This window comes from Podarcis liolepis, assembly GCF_965112155.1.
Source record: "Podarcis liolepis genome assembly, chromosome: 1".
Classification (NCBI taxonomy): Eukaryota; Metazoa; Chordata; class Lepidosauria; order Squamata; family Lacertidae; genus Podarcis; species Podarcis liolepis.
The window spans coordinates 65,211,811-65,231,794 of record NC_139554.1 but is presented as its reverse complement, the minus strand read 5'-3'; the positions used below and the strand labels follow the sequence as shown (position 1 = coordinate 65,231,794).

General features: G+C 40.3%; 1 protein-coding gene across 24 annotated transcripts in view; it reads left to right on the top strand.

Annotated features, from left to right (window-relative positions):
* The window catches only part of CCDC73 (coiled-coil domain containing 73), a 247,719-nt gene that overhangs the window by 30,222 nt on the left and 197,513 nt on the right, over positions 1 to 19,984 (top strand). For 10 of the 24 annotated variants that reach the window (XM_083462958.1, XM_083462977.1, XM_083462976.1 and 7 more), the window contains 5 exons: positions 1,920 to 2,091; positions 11,744 to 11,815; positions 12,409 to 12,480; positions 12,773 to 12,808; positions 14,485 to 14,559. In XM_083462958.1, coding sequence (XP_083319084.1) covers positions 1,960 to 2,091; positions 11,744 to 11,815; positions 12,409 to 12,480; positions 12,773 to 12,808; positions 14,485 to 14,559 — 387 coding nt within the window. In that variant the 5' untranslated portion in view covers positions 1,920 to 1,959. Of the gene's footprint in view, positions 1 to 1,919; positions 2,092 to 11,211; positions 11,278 to 11,743; positions 11,816 to 12,408; positions 12,481 to 12,772; positions 12,809 to 14,484; positions 14,560 to 19,984 lie in introns of all 24 variants that reach the window. The other 14 variants (XM_083462964.1, XM_083462970.1, XM_083462973.1 and 11 more) reach the window with 3 other exon arrangements.

Here is a 19,984-nt window from a genome sequence, read left to right as displayed (position 1 = left end):
GCATGGGTGGCGAAACCCGGAAGTAACCCTTTCTGGTACTTCCGGGCTGCCGTGGGACGTAATATGAAGCGGATGTAACATGAGGTATGACTGTATCAGAGAGAGAGAGATGAAAGGTGCTGAAATCCAGAGTCAATCAAGTATCTACTAAAACAAGTTTAAAAGATTAAATTAAAACAGATACATGCCGATCCACATTAGGGTTGTTGTTTTTTGCACGTATTATCACTTCTTGCCACCTTGTGATACATGTGACACTCACCCCACACTTCTGTTGATACCACTACTTCCCTGCTGGGGCGCGGAGGGTGCCCTCCCAGGCCACTTGGGTGTACGGCGCAGTGCACACGCCCTACAGCCAGGGCGGAGTGAGCCGCCGATGGGGGCAGAGCGAGCCGCCGATGGCGGACATTTGGCGCACTGCCCACCAACGACTCCCAAGCCTCCCCCAGCTGTCAAAATGAAGTGGGAAGGGGGGAAGGCTGCCGGCAAAGCGGCACAGCTCCCCCCTTCCCCCAACGGCTCAGGGTAGGCTTGGGAGTTGCGGGTGGGCGGCACGCCAAATGTCACGCCCCTCAGCGAAGACACCTGGGGTGATCCGCCCCCACCGCACACCCCCTTCCTCTGCCCCTGAGAGGAAGTCTCATTCCAGCCAGTTTGGAATCGTTGGAATGGGTTCCCCACCATACAGGTGAAGTTGGAAAGCTGTCCAGCAAGACAAGAACAGGTCTGAGAAAAGGTATATTGAAACAGCAGGGGAACTGTTCAGCCAAGGAGTCAGTCTAGAGCAGGGGCAGTCAATCTTTTTATACCTACCACCCACTAATGCATCTTTCTTGATGGTAAAATTTCCTTACCGCCCACCAGTGCTCTATGGAAGAAGGATTCAGCTTGTGCCGTAGAGCCCCCTACCGCCCACCTAGAATCCTGAAACGCCCACTAGTGGGTGGTAGGGACCAGGTTAACAACCCCTGGTCTAGAGCAAAAAGAGCTAGGCAGAAGGAAGTGTGTCACTAGAAGGCAGAAGACAAGCAGTTTCATAGCTTGCATACTGCCTTACCCTGCCGCAGCATGCTGATCTAAGGCACCTCCATATGATTTTTTTATCGTACATTAATTATTATTTGTGCTCTTGATGCTAGTGGGGTGATCCCACACGATCCCACTATCAATACTGTTGGCTCTTGGACAACTTCTGGGGTGATTACACTTTTTCATTTCCAATCAGTGTATATCCCATAACCTCTTGCTAAAATCCCATGACATCTTGTACCACAAATGTTCTGTTTTTATTTTTGTCTTGCTTTTGTTATGCTATAGCTGGCAGCACTGGGGAAACTAAAGCAGAATAAATTCACCACTCACTGTTACTGCATCCAGAATATATTGCAGAATGTACCCACAAGAGAACACCAGACTGATTGTTATTATGTCCTGATGTGTAAAACCACAGAATTCAAAGAGGGTGTAAAGTACTTTCTTTTTCCCATGGCTGTATGTGTGGTAGGGTGCCCATGCTACAAATTTGTATTGACTTCCTAAAAACTTGTAACATGGGCACCATACTGGGGCATCCCCAAATAATGCTGAAATACAAGCTTATTTTATGGTATATAAATTAGTGCTTGCTACTGCTCTTGCTAACACTGATATTGTGAGCACAATATGCCAGAGCCTGTTTAAATAGAAAGAGCCTGACCGAGTTGGCATGTGCAGTTGCCCTATGAGCTCAGCTCTGTCCTTGTGGGAAGTCTACCAGCATGATGAAGGGGTTGGTGGCAGTAAACTGCACATGCAACAGTGTGATTGGATTGTGACCTATATGTTTTAAAGTTTTAGCTAATATTTTAAATTGCAGTATAAATACTTGCCATTTTCTGGTGTAGCAATTTTCTGAATGATACTCTTTTCATTTCAAGTAAAACGCACGCTAAAAAAATTATAGATACAATTTCTAAAATGGATGAAGAATTCAATAAGGAAGCACCTGCCTGTACCTTACAGAATTCTGCCGAAGCATTGATTTCTCTTCAGCTATCAGATTTTAAAACAAATTTTCTGGAGGCAGTAGAAGAATTGCGTATGAGAAGGGTAGGCACATTTACTTACTTACTTATATTTCTAGCTAATTTGGAAATGTAAAGCAATTAAAGGCATTCTTATTCCTAAGCCTTTTAACTTTTTTTTTTAGCTTTTTAATGTTATTTTTATTTTTATAGTTTTAGTTCCTGATTAATCTGATGGTGATTATTTAGCTTGCATTTGAGGTATTAATTTGTATATGTTACTGCTGATGTTGATGCTTTTCCTCCCCCCCTGCGTTACTGCTTATTCTTTGTATTTTTCTGGATATTTTTTTTACATGTTTTAATGAATTATATATGTTTTATATTCTGTTGTACATTATCAAGAAGCTCATTGTATGAGGCAATGGATCAGTGTAACAAACAAAACAAGCAAAATGAAATATACAGTAAAATGTATTAAAATTTATCCATGTTTTGTTAGCCTTTGCCATTGGAAGCCAACCTAAACTGGGTTTTACATAGCTTTTACAAAATGCTATATTGGTCGCTAGTAGAAAGGAGTTCCACAGTCATAAGAATGCATTTCTTATGCACAGCCTTGCTATTCAACATGAATGGTATAATCAAAAGGTGGAGAAAGGTGGTTTTTATGGATTTAAGTGTCTTTAACCCTCAGGGCTGGGGTTGAAAGTGTGGTTCCCATTGGTGCAATGGCAACCTTGAGGTCATCCGTTGCTTCCCACAAATCCTCTGAGCCTTCCCATGCACTTTTCCTCCCTTGAAAAGTACACAGAGCTGAAGGAAGAAGTTGGAAGAGTGATGATATTCCCCACTACACATTGCAGCTCTGTTTGCTTTCCTTCTGCACCTGACTTTTACTGAGATTCCTTGGAAAACCAGACTTTATGTGCATGCACTTCCTCTCTTTCTGTCACTTACTTTGCATGTCCATGTGTCCATGCATGTGATTGACTGCGGAACAGAGAAGTGATCAGAGGGTGTGGTGCCCACACATTGAACTCAAATGTGCCCATAGGCCTAAAATGATTGGCAACTTTCCCTTGAGGAATTTCACAGGTTAAAGGAGTGGTGAAAGTGGCAAGAAATGAAGATCCTGGATACTGGCAAAACACCATGGAACATTGGAAAAAATGGCATTTCAACACCATAATCACTTAGCTTTGATACTGCTATAACATTGATTAGGAGATTCCTGGTAAAACACATATATCACTTTAATCACTGGTCAAAGCCAGCTGAAGCTTTTTGACAATCCTTAAGGGTAGCTCAAAATAAGTAGGCATTACAGTAGTTTATGCTTGATGTTAGTGAAGTTTCAGTGATGGTTTAAGGTCTGCATCAGTGCCCACCCGCCTTTGTAGGTACAACTGCCATCTATATTGTGTAAGCTCATAGGATCCTATATTTTGTTTTTAAGAAGTTTTTTCCCCATTCACCAATGTAAATACTTTTGCATATCTAGGAGGTCTCATGAGTATGTATAAACCATTACCTTACTTTTGAGTGGCCCTGTGTTGCTTATAAACTGATATGTACTCATCTACTTAAGTTCACTATTAGAGGGAACAAGTTGGACTTGCACAAAATGTTGTGGTGTATCTCCCCTCTCAATATAATATTCTTTTCAAGCATAACATCCAGTATTTACAGACACATGTCTCATTTTTATATCCTGTCACTCCAAATTCTATGACTATTAATCCTATTAATCATTCTCAGACCACATTGGGCTGGCTTTGGCCTTTTGGGGTTTTGGAAAAAGATTTATTCAAACCTTGTGGTTTCCCCTAGCATACTAATACTCTCTTCTTGTTTCTCTGTTTGGAGGTATGTAAGAAGGCATTGCCCTGAAAAACATTAGAGACAGAGTAAAAGAGATAAGTGTAGCTGCTAAAGGAATCAGCTGTCCAGACTGATGACAAGATTTAGGAAATATTTTAAAACTGAGACTGGCCATTCCCTGTGGCATGGCTAAAGTGGTGATAATCCTGTGTCTCACAGTGAACTTGGTGCTGTGTTGTAGTGGCCTCAGCTGCTGTCCAAGTCCCTTCTAGCTGAAGACTGGAATCCTATTTGCATATGCATGACCTGTGGCAACGGAATAGTGCTGTGGGTATCTTTGTTATAACTGTACATAACAGTGAATTATTCCTTTGTATTGTTGTGCTCACTCCAGTTTTCTGAGCATTGAAAAACAGGAAAGAGGGAAGAAGAATATGCCCCTTTCTAGAAGAAAACTCTGGCCATTACCTTTGTTATACAAGAACCAGCACTTCACTCTCACCAATGCCAATCTGTTCAATGAAAGGGAATCTGCCAGGCTAAATTTCAACCAGTTTGAGCCACTATAGGGATGCTTCTGTATGGGTACTTATTGTGAGATTTGTGCTGCTGATGTATGCAAGTTATTTGCAGCATCCACATGGTAGTGTTGGCATCAGAATGCTCCCTATTGAATCCAGATTTCTCTTTTCCAGGAAAAAGCCAATTAAGTTTTTAAAACACCATGTTGCCAGTTACCTGCTTATAGTATTAAGCCTCTTCATGGAAGCATCCTAGTAGTCTCTTTTTACAACCCCAGTCATAAGCTGGACAGGGTGTGTCCTTCAGGCCACCCCCTCATCTAATTACACTTACATAAGCTGTTCTCTGTGCAAGGGCAGTTACTTTGCAGCATGGCCTGAAGAAATATCTCAGGCATTACCAGTTCATAATTGTACTTAAGTATCATGCATGGTTAGAGAAACAACCTATTCATGCATTAGCCATCTCCACTCTTTAAAATTTTGTTTCCTTGTTGCTGCCTATTATCTGTGTCTGGGGACAAGGGACAGAGCCCATTCCTTTTATCTTAAAACGTGCTATAGCGGGCTTTGAACTTTAGAAATGTTTAGGTACAGGTAACTCACAACTTATGCTCATTTAACTTGTGCACATTTAGCTTTACAGTACATGGTTGGCAAAATTAAAAATAAAAAGGGGGCAGAAAGGGGTTGGGCATCTGGGAAAAAAAGACTTTTCAATGCTACCCGCTGGTGAACCACATGTGTTTTGACTATACTTGATTTTTGTTTTATGTGCTGTCCCTGGAATGTAACCCCAAGTTGAGTTTCGCCTGTACAGTATTAACAAGTTTTGCTTCAACATCTAGTTTATGTAGGCCCATTGCAGGGTATCCTAAAACAGACTGTGAAGTAATTTGGAAGTCTGAGAACTGTTTGATTGAGCAGCATGAAAGAAATGGATTTTGCAATTTCGTAGGAGGTGGATTATGAGTTTGAAAAAGATGGTAAAAGTACCTAGTTTGGGTTGCTTGGATGTGAGCCAGCTGTACTCTGTTCCTAAATCTGTTCAGGGTCAAGAATCAGGGGGGCTTGACCAATGTACAGCCTATCTTGTAAAACTACAGCCTGAAGCAAGCACTTTACAAAGGCTTGACACTTTCTAAAGGTTATAACGAGTAAATAAACCATCAAATGACTCCTCTTTTATTGTTATGGTGGTGTTTTTGTAAAAACACTTAAATCCTTGTAGTCCTAAGGCAGCTAATAAAATATCAAGACTTCTAAAGGTTTTGTGTCTCTTGTTATCATCTAAAAATTATATACAGTTTTCCTCCTAAACATAAGAAAGTTTTCTTTTTAATGTGTTGCATGGATGTTTCAAGATAGAATGTATAAGTTTTTAAAACTTCCAGTTTAGAATGAAGGGGGAGGGGACTAACAGTGGTGAACTGAAGACCAGCTAAAGTTATTTGTTTAATTAAAAAAAACCCTTAAATCTTTTAGGGAGCAATCCTAACCCAAAATTTGTGCTCCTGGACGGGATTAGTATCGAGCAGAGGTATCCCTCCACCTTCTTCCACCTGCCTGGAAACCTATGTCCCCACTGTGGAAGGATGTATGAATCCAGAACTGCCCTCCACAGTCACTTACGGACTCATTGTTAAGACCGTGTTCATGAAAGACAATCTTACTTGGCGATGAGTGATCGCCGAAGAAGAAGAAGAAGAGCTGGTTAGGAGGATCAGGTATCCTGGAACACCCTGCTGTAGTTTCTAAAGGTGCAAACTGTTTGAGATATCCTGCTGGTGCAAGGCTCTGAAACAGCATTTTGGAGATGGGGCAGAGCTGGGCTGGCTAAGGATGTTCTGGATCCTAAGCCAATCCATTCACAAGTAAGGACCTGATCTGCAGGCCAGTGGCAGACAGCAGCGAAAACAGAAATAACAAAGCTCTTGGCTTTGAGTGGCATGAGGCAGCAGTGTTTTGGATGCAGCAATGGTTCTGCAACTCTGACTTCCTGGAATCATAGAATTGTAGAGTTGGAAGGGACCCCAAGGCTCATCTAGTCCAATCCCCTGAAATGCAGGAATCTCAACAGGATCATAAATGACAGATGGCCATCCAGCCTCTGCTTAAACCTCAAGGAAGGAGAGTCCACCTCTCCTGGGACTCTGTTCCACTGTCAAACAGCTCTTGCTGTAAGAAAGTTCTTCCTGATGTTTAGTCAGAATCTCCTATCTTGTAACTTAAATCTTTTCATTTGGGTCCCAGCCTCTGGAGCAGGAGAAACCAAACTTGTTCCCTCTTCCATGTGACAACCCTTTAGATATTTGAAGATGACTATGATATCTTCTATCGTTCTCCTCTTTACCAGGCTAAACATATCCAATTCCCTCAACCATTCTTCATAAGGCTTGGTTTCCAGACCTTTTATCATATTCGTTACCCTCTTCAGCACATGTTCCAGCTTGTCAATATCCTCCTTTAATTGTGGTGCCCAGTACTGAACATAGTACTCCCAGCAGTATATTATATTTGTGCAGCTGGTTCTTCCACCCCAAGTGCAGAACCTTATATTTGTCCCTATTGAAATTAATTTTGTTAATATTGGCCCAATTCTCTTATTGTGCTTCCTCCTCACTATTGCTCCTTTTCATTCAACTTTATGCACACTGTTTGCAAACTTTATGAAAAACGTGAGACACAAGTTGAAGGAGGAAGTTCAAGTTAGCAGCTTCAGTTCTTTCCATTCAAATATTTTGTTGTAGTTTAAATCATATAGGGTTAATTCCATGTGCCACTAGATACATGAATTGTGTGGGAACAGATCAGTGGAGGTGATAATTTGTTTCTCCTTGTGCTGATGCATATTTAAGCAACTGTCAATGGGCAGTTCACCAGCAGAATAATTTGTACACAGTGGAAACAAAGTTTTCTTTCATTTCCACTTTTCTTCTCCTTCCTTTCCTTCAAATTTAAGTCAAATGCTGGTCTCCTAAAATGTCATTATTTCTAAACAATTCCTAAGCAATCTTATAACCCAATCCTAATGAACTTCCAAGTACGGTAAATTGCTTAGATCCAGAAATGCTAACAAGACATACTATTAGTTATAGTAGCTCCCACTGTCAAATAGAAATGGAAGAGAATTTTGTTTGGTTTGCATTTTTAAGTGAAATGACCTAATCTGCACATCCCAGATTAATAAATGAACCGGAACATGATTATCCTTCAGATCTGCACTTCTGTGAATTTTACAATACAGTTCTTGGCTCAGATAATGCATCAAAGTGTATAAAATACATTAGGGGAAAATACATTTTGAAATGTGTGTATTGAGATAAAATATGTATTTAAGCGTGCATTGTGTGACAAATACTTATTTAAATATGGATTTAAATAATCAATTTTGTATGGATTTTTTTTTTCAAATTACAGATCACTGCAGAATTGGGACAGAATTGACATGTAGAATTGACATAGAAATAGGAAATTGATTGATCGGTCCATCCCTGCTGTCAAACAGCAGCCAACTTCTTAAATTTTCCACACTATAGAAAGTGGTTTCCTGCTGGAAGCTGTAGGCAGTACCCCAGACTTATGTAGCTTGGGAGTCTTCTGGTAGCACCCCTCCTCTGTTAACCATTTAGCATCACCCTGTCCATTTGTGGCAATGCCAGAAATAATTCTGTACAATATAGAAACGCATGTATAAACAGGCAGACAGTTGTCTTTACTAAGGTCTGAACTTGGCACTACCTGCACCCGGTTGCGTGTAGCATTTTCATTTAAAATAATTAAATAAATAACAGCTGATGTCAAGAATAGAAAAGGGGAGGGAGGTTTTCTTAACCCTTTCCCATCTGGCCATTTTTCTGCTTAAAATTGCCCTTCCCCAGTTGCTTTTCCGGGGGGGGGGGGGAATACACAAGTACACTTTACTGACTGTTTTCTACAGGATTTTTACTAATAATGTATCATGTTTCTGCTTTTCATTAATGCGTGCTTTACTCGTAGCACATTTTAACAGCATTTGTAAATAAATTGTTTGAGAGCGTACTCCCCCTTCTCTGAAAAGTCATAGGGTAATCAAAATAATTGGCTTTTGTCCCTGATGGGGGAGTAATAGAAGATGCATCCGGATTCAGTGTTTATAGATAATTATAAGAAAACTATTTTGTTGTAGTTACAGAATATTACTCACTTAGGGAGTGCAGAAAGGTTTTTTTATGAGCTTTTATATTTTTGTGTTTATCTGCCTTACTTTTACGCCGCATGACATTTGTAATATTCTGCAAACAATACTATAATCACAGAAGCAAAGGCTTTGCGGTTTTGTGACAGTAGATAAAAATCAAGCAGTCAGAGGATTGGCAGAAACCCCTTTCTGAAACCCTGGAGAACTGTTGCTAGTCATTGTAGGCAATACGACAGAGCTAGATAGACAGATGGTTTGACTCAGTGTAAGATGGCTTTCTGTATTCATAACTTTAGTATTGGTTATAGTATAACACATAATAACAATCTGAACATGTTAAGATTAAAACATTTGGCTGCAACATCAGGTCGGTAACCAACACTCCTGGTTTTCAACCCAGATTGAAAGACGCTATTGCTATCAATTGTAGTAAACAGGTAAGTTGGAATTGATGGTAGTTGAAGGAGCACAGACCCGACCTCTAGACGAAAGAGAAGGCCTTGCATTACTGATGATGTTTGTGCTCTTCTGGCTAACCGGACTCACTGTTTGCAAGGGCTTGTGGGCCAGTTTTTGCTTCTGAATTCTCAGGTGGCAACTTTGTCGAGGGTTGACTTTTTTCAGTTGCATCTACTGTGACCTTCTCTGGAAAATAGGTATCTTGCAGCAAATGATTCATACTTTTGTAGATTGGCCCTAATTGGGATATTCTTTGAATAGCATTTGGGAGCTTCAGTGAATATAAAACAAAGAAGCCAGTCTTCTGACAGAAGTGGGTCAGTGGGAACATAAAGCTTGTCCTGCAAAAATTGTGCAATTAACTATTAGCCTTCAGATACAGATAGAGGGGCTGGTTTTGACCTATAAATCTGTTGAGGCTTTGAAATCCACATATCTCAGGAAGCATTTCAGCCAATATGAACTCTCCCTCCTGTCATATTAATCCTCCTGTATAAAAAACATGTGAGGAAACTTTGTATTAATATATGCAGTGTTAAAAGAAGCCTCTATGGGGGAGTATTTTTCTCTCCTCGCATTTTCTTTTCTCCCTCTCTTTGAAACTTTCCTTTTATTTCCACAGTCGTCTTTCTGCCTTCTTTTCTCATTTGGGTTTTCCTGCTTAATTTGATTATCTTTGTCTTATGTGTATGGAGGTATTAATGGTGGTTGGATATGTAAGTCTCATTAAAAATCCATTGTTTTTAACTGGGAGGAACCTGTATGTGGTGCTTGAAATCAGGAAGGCTATGTTGAAGGAAAGGGAGGGGAGAAATAATATGTGTTAAAAGTATATGTGTACTAAAATGAATTAAATGCAAATGAAATAAGATCTTGTGCACAGGCTGTGGTTCATTGTAGTGGGCCCGAATTTGAGGAACCTCTTAGGGTTCCTATAGAATCCTAACATTTTGAGTTCACATATAAGAAGGTGGGACCACATTTTAGCATCAAGAAAGCACAGTGCTAGGGGAAGCTAAACCCCTTCCTTTTTTTACCTTCCCATCATTCAGGGCACTTTTTCGCAGCTGAATGTCTATATCCGAAGTGAGTTAGACTGTGTAATAGATAATGGAGGGACGGTTTAGCTGTTCCTACCTTTCCACCCTTTCTCATGTTAAAATGAGACATCCACCTCACATTATATGAGAGCAACATAGATATTGATCAAACAAATATGAGTGTCCCATCATTTTTAGATTAGGTCTAAGATACTCACCTTAATTTCATCCTGCTTTTCACTGCTCCCTTCCCATTTGAGTCCCCCTTAGATGCATTTTTCCTTGTAGCTATCACATTGCCCAGGATCATCTCAGAGTTGAGAGTCTTGCCAGTGAAGGAAGATTTACTTCTATCCTGATTGGGTCACCTTCTGGTTTTTTTCTTCCTAGGTCAACTTTCTGTTTCTTACTACATTTAGGCCCCACCTTTCCTCTAAGGAGCTCAAGGTGGCATATGTGGCCAGTGGCGGAGCTTCATGCTCTGGCACCAGGGAGGCAGAGAAGAAGGTGGGGGCGGGGCTGGCGTGCGGCCTGGGGGCGTGGCACCCAGCGCGGGCGGGGGGGCAGCCACAATGGCACCCCACTGGGATCGCGCTGTCAGGGGCAGTGCACTCCCCCCGCACTACTCTTCCTCTGCCAGTGTATGTGGCTCCCCCCCTTCCCATTTTATCCTCACAACAACCCTGTGAGTTAGGTTAGATTGAGAGACAGCGACTGGCCCAAGGTCACTCATTGAGCTTCATGGCTGAGAGGGTGTTTTTACCCAGGTCTCCCAGCTAAGGGATGATGTTGTAGGAAGGGCTGTAGCTCAGTGGCTGAACATTTGCTTTTTGTGGTGAAGTCTCGGCTTCACATCCTGATATCTCCAGCTATGGCTGAGAATTTCTCCTGTCTAAAACCCTGAAGAGCTGATACCAGTAAGTGTGGACAGTACTGAGCTAGGCATGGGTGTAGCCAAAGGGGGGGCGGGGTGGAGGGTAGCTGCCCCCTAAATCAAGTTTAACAAACAACTTGGCTCTGCTCGCCCCGAAACATAAATCCTGCCTATGCCCATGGTGCTAGGTGAATCAATGGTCTGCTTCATTATAAGGCAATTTCCTGTGTTTTTATGTCTGATGTAATTCCTCACAGCCTGAAGTTTGTGCACTGCCTGCCTCCAGTATGGTTTTTTCTTTTTTTAGGATGAAGGAGCAGGAAAATATATATTGGTGAAAGAATGGATTGTTATTAATTATAAACAGTTATTGGTGAGATTATTAGTTTCTGCCGCTTAATATTTGTTGAATCTTAGCCTACTGGCTAAGATCAAGTATAATATTTGTCATTTGAAGCATTTTTGTGTGTGTGTGTGTAAAGGACAGTGGCGTAGCATGGGTTGTCAGCACCCGGGGCAAGGCAAGTAATTTGCGCCCCCTAACCCGTGGATTTGCGCCCCCTAACCCTAACCCCCAGATGTTGCGCCCGGTGTGGCCGGCCCCCCCTGCACCCCCCACGCTACGCCACTGGTAAAGGAAGCCATTACACAGTACTGTGTGTTTCTAATGTATACTTAAGACTAGATGGAATTTCTCCTTCCTAATGAGTGAGACATATATTTAATTCTATTCAGAGCACAAACAACTATCCTAATCTTATTAACTAACATTTCTTTGAAAATGTTTTTTTAAAAAACAAACAAACAGTGACTAGTTTTTTGTATGTTTTTGAAACTAGGAGACTGAAAGTCAATATGAGGAACAAATTAGCAAATTTGTTGTTGAAGTACAGGAGCTTGAGTGGCAAAAGGTTGGTGTTCTTCAAACAGTTAAAACTTGATAGCATCTGTTTGTAGTAATTTTACTGTTGGAATTAATATCAGTATTAAAGAATTGTCTCCTTAAACACCATACACTCTCTTGTTGCACTGCTGCTGAGGATGAGGGTGGCAGTTTTTAAAAAGGCAATTCTAAATAAGCTGTAAATATTACTATCTTATTTGTACATACCTTAAAGTAAATGAGCATTAGAATAGCATTTTCATTCAGGTCCCAATTCATAGAGTTAAATTTTAATAGAAATGAATTTCTTCTAACTACACTAATATACCTATGCTTTTTCTTCTTGGTTGGAAGATTTGTTGCAAGTGTTGTTATTATTCTTGTATGCCTTCTTTAATCATTATTTGATTATTTATCTTCATTTTTTTGATTTTTTGATTTTTGATTTTCAGGTTTATACATCTCACTAATTTTTACTTATTTGATTATATATTTTTAACCAAGAAAACTTGAAAATGAAATTTTTTCTTAATGTATAATGACACATCTTACTTTAAATATGGTTTATATATGCCTTTTTAACTGTCTTGTTCTGCTTTAATTTAAATTGTCATATAATAGGTGGCTCTTCAGCATCATAAAGAAGTATTAAACAAACAGCACACAGAAGCCATGACAGCTATTAAAAAACAGGTACTCAATGAGTCTTTCTTCTCAACCGTAATATACAACAAGTGGTATTATCATTCATATTCTCAAGACCAGTTAAGTTGAACTGCTCAAAAACAACAAGCCTGATCTAGTCTCAGCTATAATGAGAGCCTTGTTGTTGTTGGTGAGTATGTACATGAAGTTGGGGAGGTGGATAGGAATGAATTGTATTGTATTGCAGCAAATTTTTGAAAATGTACTACCTTAAATAAAAAGTTACACATGTTGTTTGATCATACTATTTAAATTTGTTTCCTTCTTGTGGCAATTCTAGTTCCAATTAAGACTATTTGCTGCAGAAGAAGAAAAGGTAATGATATGACTCATTTGTCAAAAAAAAGCATAGTCAGTTAGTGGTTGGGATTCAGAGTGCTTAGTGTGGGCATCTATGTGTTCATGGGGAGTTTTCAGTTTTTCCCTTCCAGTGGCAGCCCTTGCAACCACTGAAATGTTCCTACCAAAGACCGAGGACTCTGTAGAGCATCTCTGCATGAGAAGTATCAGGTGTTGCCTTGTGCATATATCTAATGCTTTGATCATATTAGGGTTGCCATATGTCCAGTAAATCCCAGACATGTCCTCTTAGGGAGGGCCAACATGCTGATCTGGGTTTTGCTTTTTTTCCATTTTAAAGGAAATGTCCGAGCTTGTTTGTTTGTTTTGGCTCAGACTCAGGTGCGGGCGGATTGGGCATGGGTTGTCTGGATGCTGTGCTTTGTTTCCCTGGGTTGGGCTATCCTCTTTTTTGCACTTCAAGATATGGCAACCTTAGATCAGGGGTCAGCAAACTTTTTCAGCAGGGAGCAGGTCCACTGTCTCTCAGACCATGTGGGGGGCTGGACTATATTTTTTTTTGGGGGGGGAGAATGAATTCCTATGCCCCACAAATAACCCAGAGATACATTTTAAATAAAGGCACACATTCTACTCATGTAAAAACACCAGGCAGGCCCCACAAATAACCCAGAGATGCATTTTAAATAAAAGGACACATTCTACTCATGTAAAAACACGCTGATTCCTGGACTGTCCGTGGGCTGGATTTAGAAGGCAATTGGGCTGTATCCGGTCCCTGCGCCTTAGTTTGCCTACCCATGCCCTAGATCATATACAAAAGCCGTAAGAGATTTCAACCTGAGCAAGGCATAAATATACTAAAGATTGTTATCATAGTATCCCCATAAAGTTTGTTGAGTAACACTGTTGGAAGTAGCCTAAATCTTTGAGCACAACTTTTACATTAGTAAATTGTTATAGTAGATTATCTGACAAATGCAAAAAGAAAAGTGAGTGTGTAAAACTTAATACAGAGTCCCATCAAATTCTGTGACCTCAAGCTGATGGCTGAAAAAGTGGAAGCATATTTCACACCCAATCAGGAGTGAATGTTCATCCAGTGCTACAAAGTAAACACACTATGGATTAGTATTTTTAACTGAAAAGAGTATAAAAAATCAAAATGTCAAAGTTTGCAAAGTGTTGTGTTAATACAGTTCCTTGAACCATTGAACAGAACATGTGGATCATTTTGTAACAATTGCATGATAGTGATCAGTTATATGATCCAACAGAGAGGGAGTAAGCAGAGCAACAACGCTGCAGAATAAAGGCAAGGGGCAGTGTATTTTTCAGTAAAAGAGTCATCTCAATAGTCTCTGAATAGAGATTGTGGCATATTTATTTTGAGGAAGTGATGTTGACATCAACTGAATGATGACAGGATCCATTAGGGATCCATAATCTCCTACGAAGTCTTTAGCAGGCTTTTATCACTTTTTATTTGAACCCACTATTGAAGTGGATGGAGTTTTGTGTTGCAGTATTTTGAAGAACAGAAGTAATTATCCTCAAGACATTGGCATATAGAATAGATTATGATGCGCATAATTATTAATACATCTCAAGAGACCTGTTCTTATGTCCCTTAGCTGAGAAATTTGTCATTTTATATTTCCTTTTTCTAACAAATATTATATTTATTTGAAGGGAAAATGTTTACTTGCTATGGAATCAAAAGAAAGAGAAATGGAAGGACTGAAAGAAACATTAAAAATGTTACAGGTACATTAGCTCCACACTCATGCAGCCTGATTTATTTGGGCCCTGTTCCAATAGTGTCCATGCAGCAGCCAAGACTGTGCATGGTTAGTCGAGTAAAGCAATTTGCATTTCTGCCAATTAACAATTAGTTGGTGGGGGAGCAGGGACACAATGCAGCCCCCTACTTTCTTTCCCAAACAAGAGGTTGTCTAATCCAGGACTTTTTGCATGGCTCCTACATTGGGCTGGGGAAATCTATTCAAGTGATCTTTTTCTGCTGTTCCTTGAAAGAGCTTAAGGCACCATATAAACACAGAAAATAAAATAAATGACTCCTTTTTATTTTTACAACAAAACTATGAGGTAGAATAGACATTGTCTCAATGTTTTGTGGCTGAGGAGGGATATAAACCGGGTCTCTGCATTCTAAGTTTAATACTATTCCTGTTACATCAGACTAGTTCTTTTGTCTTATTTTGTATATACAATTCCTCATCTAGCGTTCTGTTTGCATCTTAACTGAACTACACATGCAGCAGACTCTCCAGAGTCCTGTGGAGCAAAATGGCCAAGGAGACCTTTTCCGCAATTCCTCAGATAGCCAATAAAGAAAATCAGGCAAGAGAAGGTAGCAGTTCTTCTCAGAGTTCCATATTTACCTTGTCATCTGTGTTTCTCAGATTTAGTAAAACAATTCATTAGTTCAGAAAAAATGAGGTTTTTTTCTCCCATTAGGAAATACTCCATGAGAAATCCACTCTTCAGTCCAGTCTATTTAAAGGAGTGACTTTCCCACAGAGCATAGTTGCTCACTTTGTTAAAGGAGCAGTAATTTTGCCAGCCTTTGAAATCAACGCTCATTTGGATGAGATTTACAAAACTCATCCCATTCAATCATTTTTATAAAATTGATGCAGTTTTACAGTGCAGTAAAATGGACGCGGGTGGCGCTGTGGGTTAAACCATAGAGCCTAGGACTTGCCGATCAGAAGGTCGGTGGTTCAAATCCCTTCAACAGGGTGAGCTCCCGTTGCTCGGTCCTTGCTCCTACCAACCTAGCAGTTCGAAAGCACATCAAAGTGCAAGTAGATAAATAGGTACCACTCCGGCGGGAAGGTAAACGGCGTTTCCATGTGCTGCTCTGGTTCACCAGAAGTAGCTTAGTCATCCTGGCCACATGACCTGGAAGCTGTACACCAGCTCCTTCGGCCAATAAAGCGAGATGTGCGCCACAACCCCAGAGTCGGTTGCGCCTGGACCTAATGGTCAGGGGGTCCTTAAAATGTTCACAGAACTTTCTTGAATGAACAGTTCTTAGAAGTCCCATAGCAATCTGTTGTCCCCCACCAAAAATAAGAGAAAAATTGGACTTACCATGAAATTTTATTTTCCTTGGTAAAATGAGAGCAAATTACCCTGCTACAGTTCTGGGTGTGGGATAGGATCTTAGAATAGTTATCCCCTTGATATTCATAGGAATTCCTGTGGACATCTTATTTTTCTTCTTCTTTGGGATTGACACAGCTATTCTTTCAGGTTGTTAACAATTATACTTCTGAAGTTCAGTGTTAGGCTTGTTTAGTTCTTCTGATGAAAATTCCAGCCTTGTCTGCAGTAGTAGTAGGAGCTTCATCCTAAAGTAAACATTTCATCCCTCACCAGCAAGAACAAAACTTCACAGTAAGACACTTAATTAATTTCCCCTAAACATTAACTCTGGAGTAATTTGATTAAAGATAATTGGGCTGCTCAAATGAAAATGATTAAGTTAGATTTGTTTGTTCTAAGCTGAATAAGTTTTATAAAATAATACCGGTTTAGAAAGGGAATCAAATAAAATATTAGACCAGACCAGGAAAATTAAATTTATTAAAGTATATTCTGAAATCATACAAAAACCATACAAACTTCCTCCTTGCTATTCAACACTCAGACATATCTAAATTTAAATGTAAATGTAAAGTTAAAGTAAAATGTTAAAGTTAAATGTAAATTTAACTTTAACTGTTGACCATAGGGCATTTTCCCAAACTGTTCTTGCTGTTCTTCATGATCCCTGAATTACTCAAAAGTGCCTTTTCACTATTCAACAGTGGACATTTTGCTTGCCATTAATATTGTGCTGATTATACTAGTTTCTCATTAACTTTATAGATAGCTTGATTATGTTGATGCCGTACCTTGTTTTTTTAAATAATCTGGTTAATTCTGAGATTATTTTAAAAGCAATTCCTTCACATTGCTGACCTTCTGTGCAAAAGGCTGAAAGGATTTGTTATGTCCTGCTCAATTCATGACACAGCACAAGTGATATATAGTGTACTTCATGGTTGGCTGAACATGATACATGGACTGAAAGAGTAATAAATGCTCCCTTGCTTTCTTAACTAAGATATAGTTGGGGGGGGGGGGAACCATTCAGCAATGGAATCTGATTTAAATTCACCACAACAAAGGCATTCAGTAAGTCAGTTTTCAGCCAACTGGTATGTCAGTTGCACTAACAGCAGTTCATGCAAACATTTTAATCATATGTACAACAAGCAGACCTGCACTCTAACACTGGAACTCGCACGAGATAGCCATTTTCTGTCTTTGAAGAGGCAAATCATAGGTTGAAATCCAATGAAGAAGAGCTGGGTGTCAGGGGCTGGCATGGTGTGGGATTGGTCCCTCATGTCCAGCCCTCTGCACCAGACTGCCATTGGCCAATTGGCTGACACGGAGCAGGATTTCAAGCCGGGTGTGTGAGCCGAAGCTCATGTCCTGGCAAGGAGAGACCCTGACACACAGCCATGCATCTTCAGCCGGTGGGGGTGAGGAGAGGCGCTGGCCGTCCCACAAAGCCATCACACCCCTAAAAGGAGGTGAGCAGACTTCTGCTCATTAAGGAACAGTAGTCTCAGGTGAATTTGTTCTTCTGGTGGTACATTGCTCATATGAGTAGATTATTCTACTAATGAGCAATAATTTGTAGAAGTGAGCTCATTCAGGTTTAGCCTGTTTCTGTGCTCTACTACACATTGGCAGCAAAGCACAGGATCAATATTTTTTCACCTTTGTCTGATGCTGGGAGTGGGCCCTAGTCTCTTTATTAGCACAGTAGCAGTCATGCCCTAGCATTGTAGAGAAATCTAGAGATTCATTTAGGTGGGTAATGATGAAAATGAAATGACTGGCATAAGAAGGATAGCATTTTGTGCCACATTCTAAAGGGAACCAGGGTGACCTTGCTCCTTGCATGGGTGCAAGGTTGTACTGGCAAAATGGTACAAGAAACAGTATGTGAACAGATCTCTGAAGAAGGTGGTTTCCCTTGCAGTGAATGAGAACTTACTTGTTTCAGCACAAGCCCCTGCTTGTACCACAAGGGTTGATCAGTGCTTAGGACTGGGCTATAATAATCAATCTTACTTTAATCTTTGAGTTATACAATTGGAAATTTAGAAGCAGCCGGTTCTGCTCTGGCAAGAACTTCAGTGCATAGAAAAGTCATAGGATGATTGAATGCAACATTTATTATATGCTGATCCATAAACCTGGCACAAGACTGTAAGCTTTATTATATTCATGCAGACGTACAGGTGAAAAGGAAATACAACAGGGGAGTAGTGCGGCCTTTCAGAGCCACATTATATTATACATGTAGCAGCAGTGAGAAAGGTAATATGGCATAATACTGGGAGTTGATGCCATGATCAACATTCATCTCCAGTATTTTTTGCCTTGGTAGAGAATGGTACCAGTAAACTTCCCTCTGTAGCAAATAGCAGCTCAGGGTGGGAAGCAGTTTTCACTGGGACTGCAGTTCAGGAGGAAAGGATTAGACCCATTCCATGCATGCCATGATCCTACTCTAGGAAGCTGCACAGAGTTTTAAAATGAGCAGCAAATGACCTGTTTATTGAGCATTCTACCTGCTTCTTTTCAGTGAGAGTAGATAATGCTATTATTTAATTCTGATTTGTTTGTGGAGAAGTTAGAGGAAGTTGTGTCAAAACAAGTGCTTTTTCAGAGCATTTCCCCATCACTTTCCTTACTGCAAAAAAGGCTGATCTTTTGGCAAAGAGGGTTTGTTGCACAAGACCTCCCCACCAATTATAATTGTGGAACTAGTGTTAGTATGGAGGTGCACAGAGATCCAACTTCCAGTGGTGCATTTTATCATTTGTGCCCAAGAAGGGTATTATAAACATAATATGGAGAGAAGCTTTGAGGTGGAATAAATGGAATATGATCACTAGAGCCTCAGTGATAAGAAAAGCTAAGCAAGGCATAAAAATAGAAAGAAAATAGTTGTAAGGAGGAAGATTGTTAAGAGAGCTTCTTTTTTTTCTGAACACCTTTATAAACATGCTTGTAAACAGGCACAAAGCTGGACTCCTGGGATGAGTAAAATCAGGCAGGGAAACTTTACAAAAATTGAGACATGATTCATTTCATTGTAGTCACAGCAGTATCCACTTTTTAATGATTTGCACAGGCTCAGAAGAACCGTGCTTTCTCCCCTCTTCTCTCTCAATGAAGAACTAGATGTGAAGTTTGTAGTCATAGCATCCACTCCAGTCAGATATACATAGGTTGTATATACACTATACTTTTTAAGCACATTTGAATCACATTCTTTCCCCCAAAGAATTCTGGGCACTGTAGTTTACCCCTCTCAGAATTACAATTCCCAGCAGCCCTTAACAAACCACATGGCCCAGAATTTTTTGAGGGGAAGATGGATTTCCAAAATGCTTGAAATGTATCGTACTTATGCAGCCAGACTCAAAAGAACCGTTCTTTCTCCACTCTGTCTAAAGGCAAAAATAGATGATATGTTAGGCATGTGGTTTTCCCTTGTGTGTGTGTGTGCTTAAAAAATCAAGCAGCCTTGGAACGGGGTGGGGGTGGGGCACAGAAAATCCAAGCAGGATCAGGAATGTGGTAGAGGGGTGGGTTAACTCTTTGCTTCCATCATAGTTCTGACTATATAATAATGCCCACCACTGCCATCTGCAATGGGGAGGAAAGCTGTTGTTGATATCAGTTGGTGCTTTCCTCCCAATGTGAATAGTTGTGCAGGAAGTCCAGTTCTGATTAGTAGCAGTCCATGACAGGGACAAAGAGTTCAAGCTCGCCACCCACATACCAAGGTTCCATTATGGTTCAACCCACAGGCTTATTCTTTTTAACAGCTATGTAACAGCTGCATGGCAAATGTTATATCTGGTTTGGCTTTCCATGCTCATGAGCATACATGTAGGCAGCATGGTAGGTTGTTAGAGGCAATGGGGCATCCTGTGTGCACACTGCTCACATCCACAGCCAGAATTCCTTCTTAATTTAATTTATTTGTGCTCCAAGCATGAGTAGTCTGCAGTAAGGGGAGGCAGAGAGGTGGATGGTAATGAGTAAAGAGCCCATTCTAACACTGGTGTTGCACCCATGCCCATAAGGA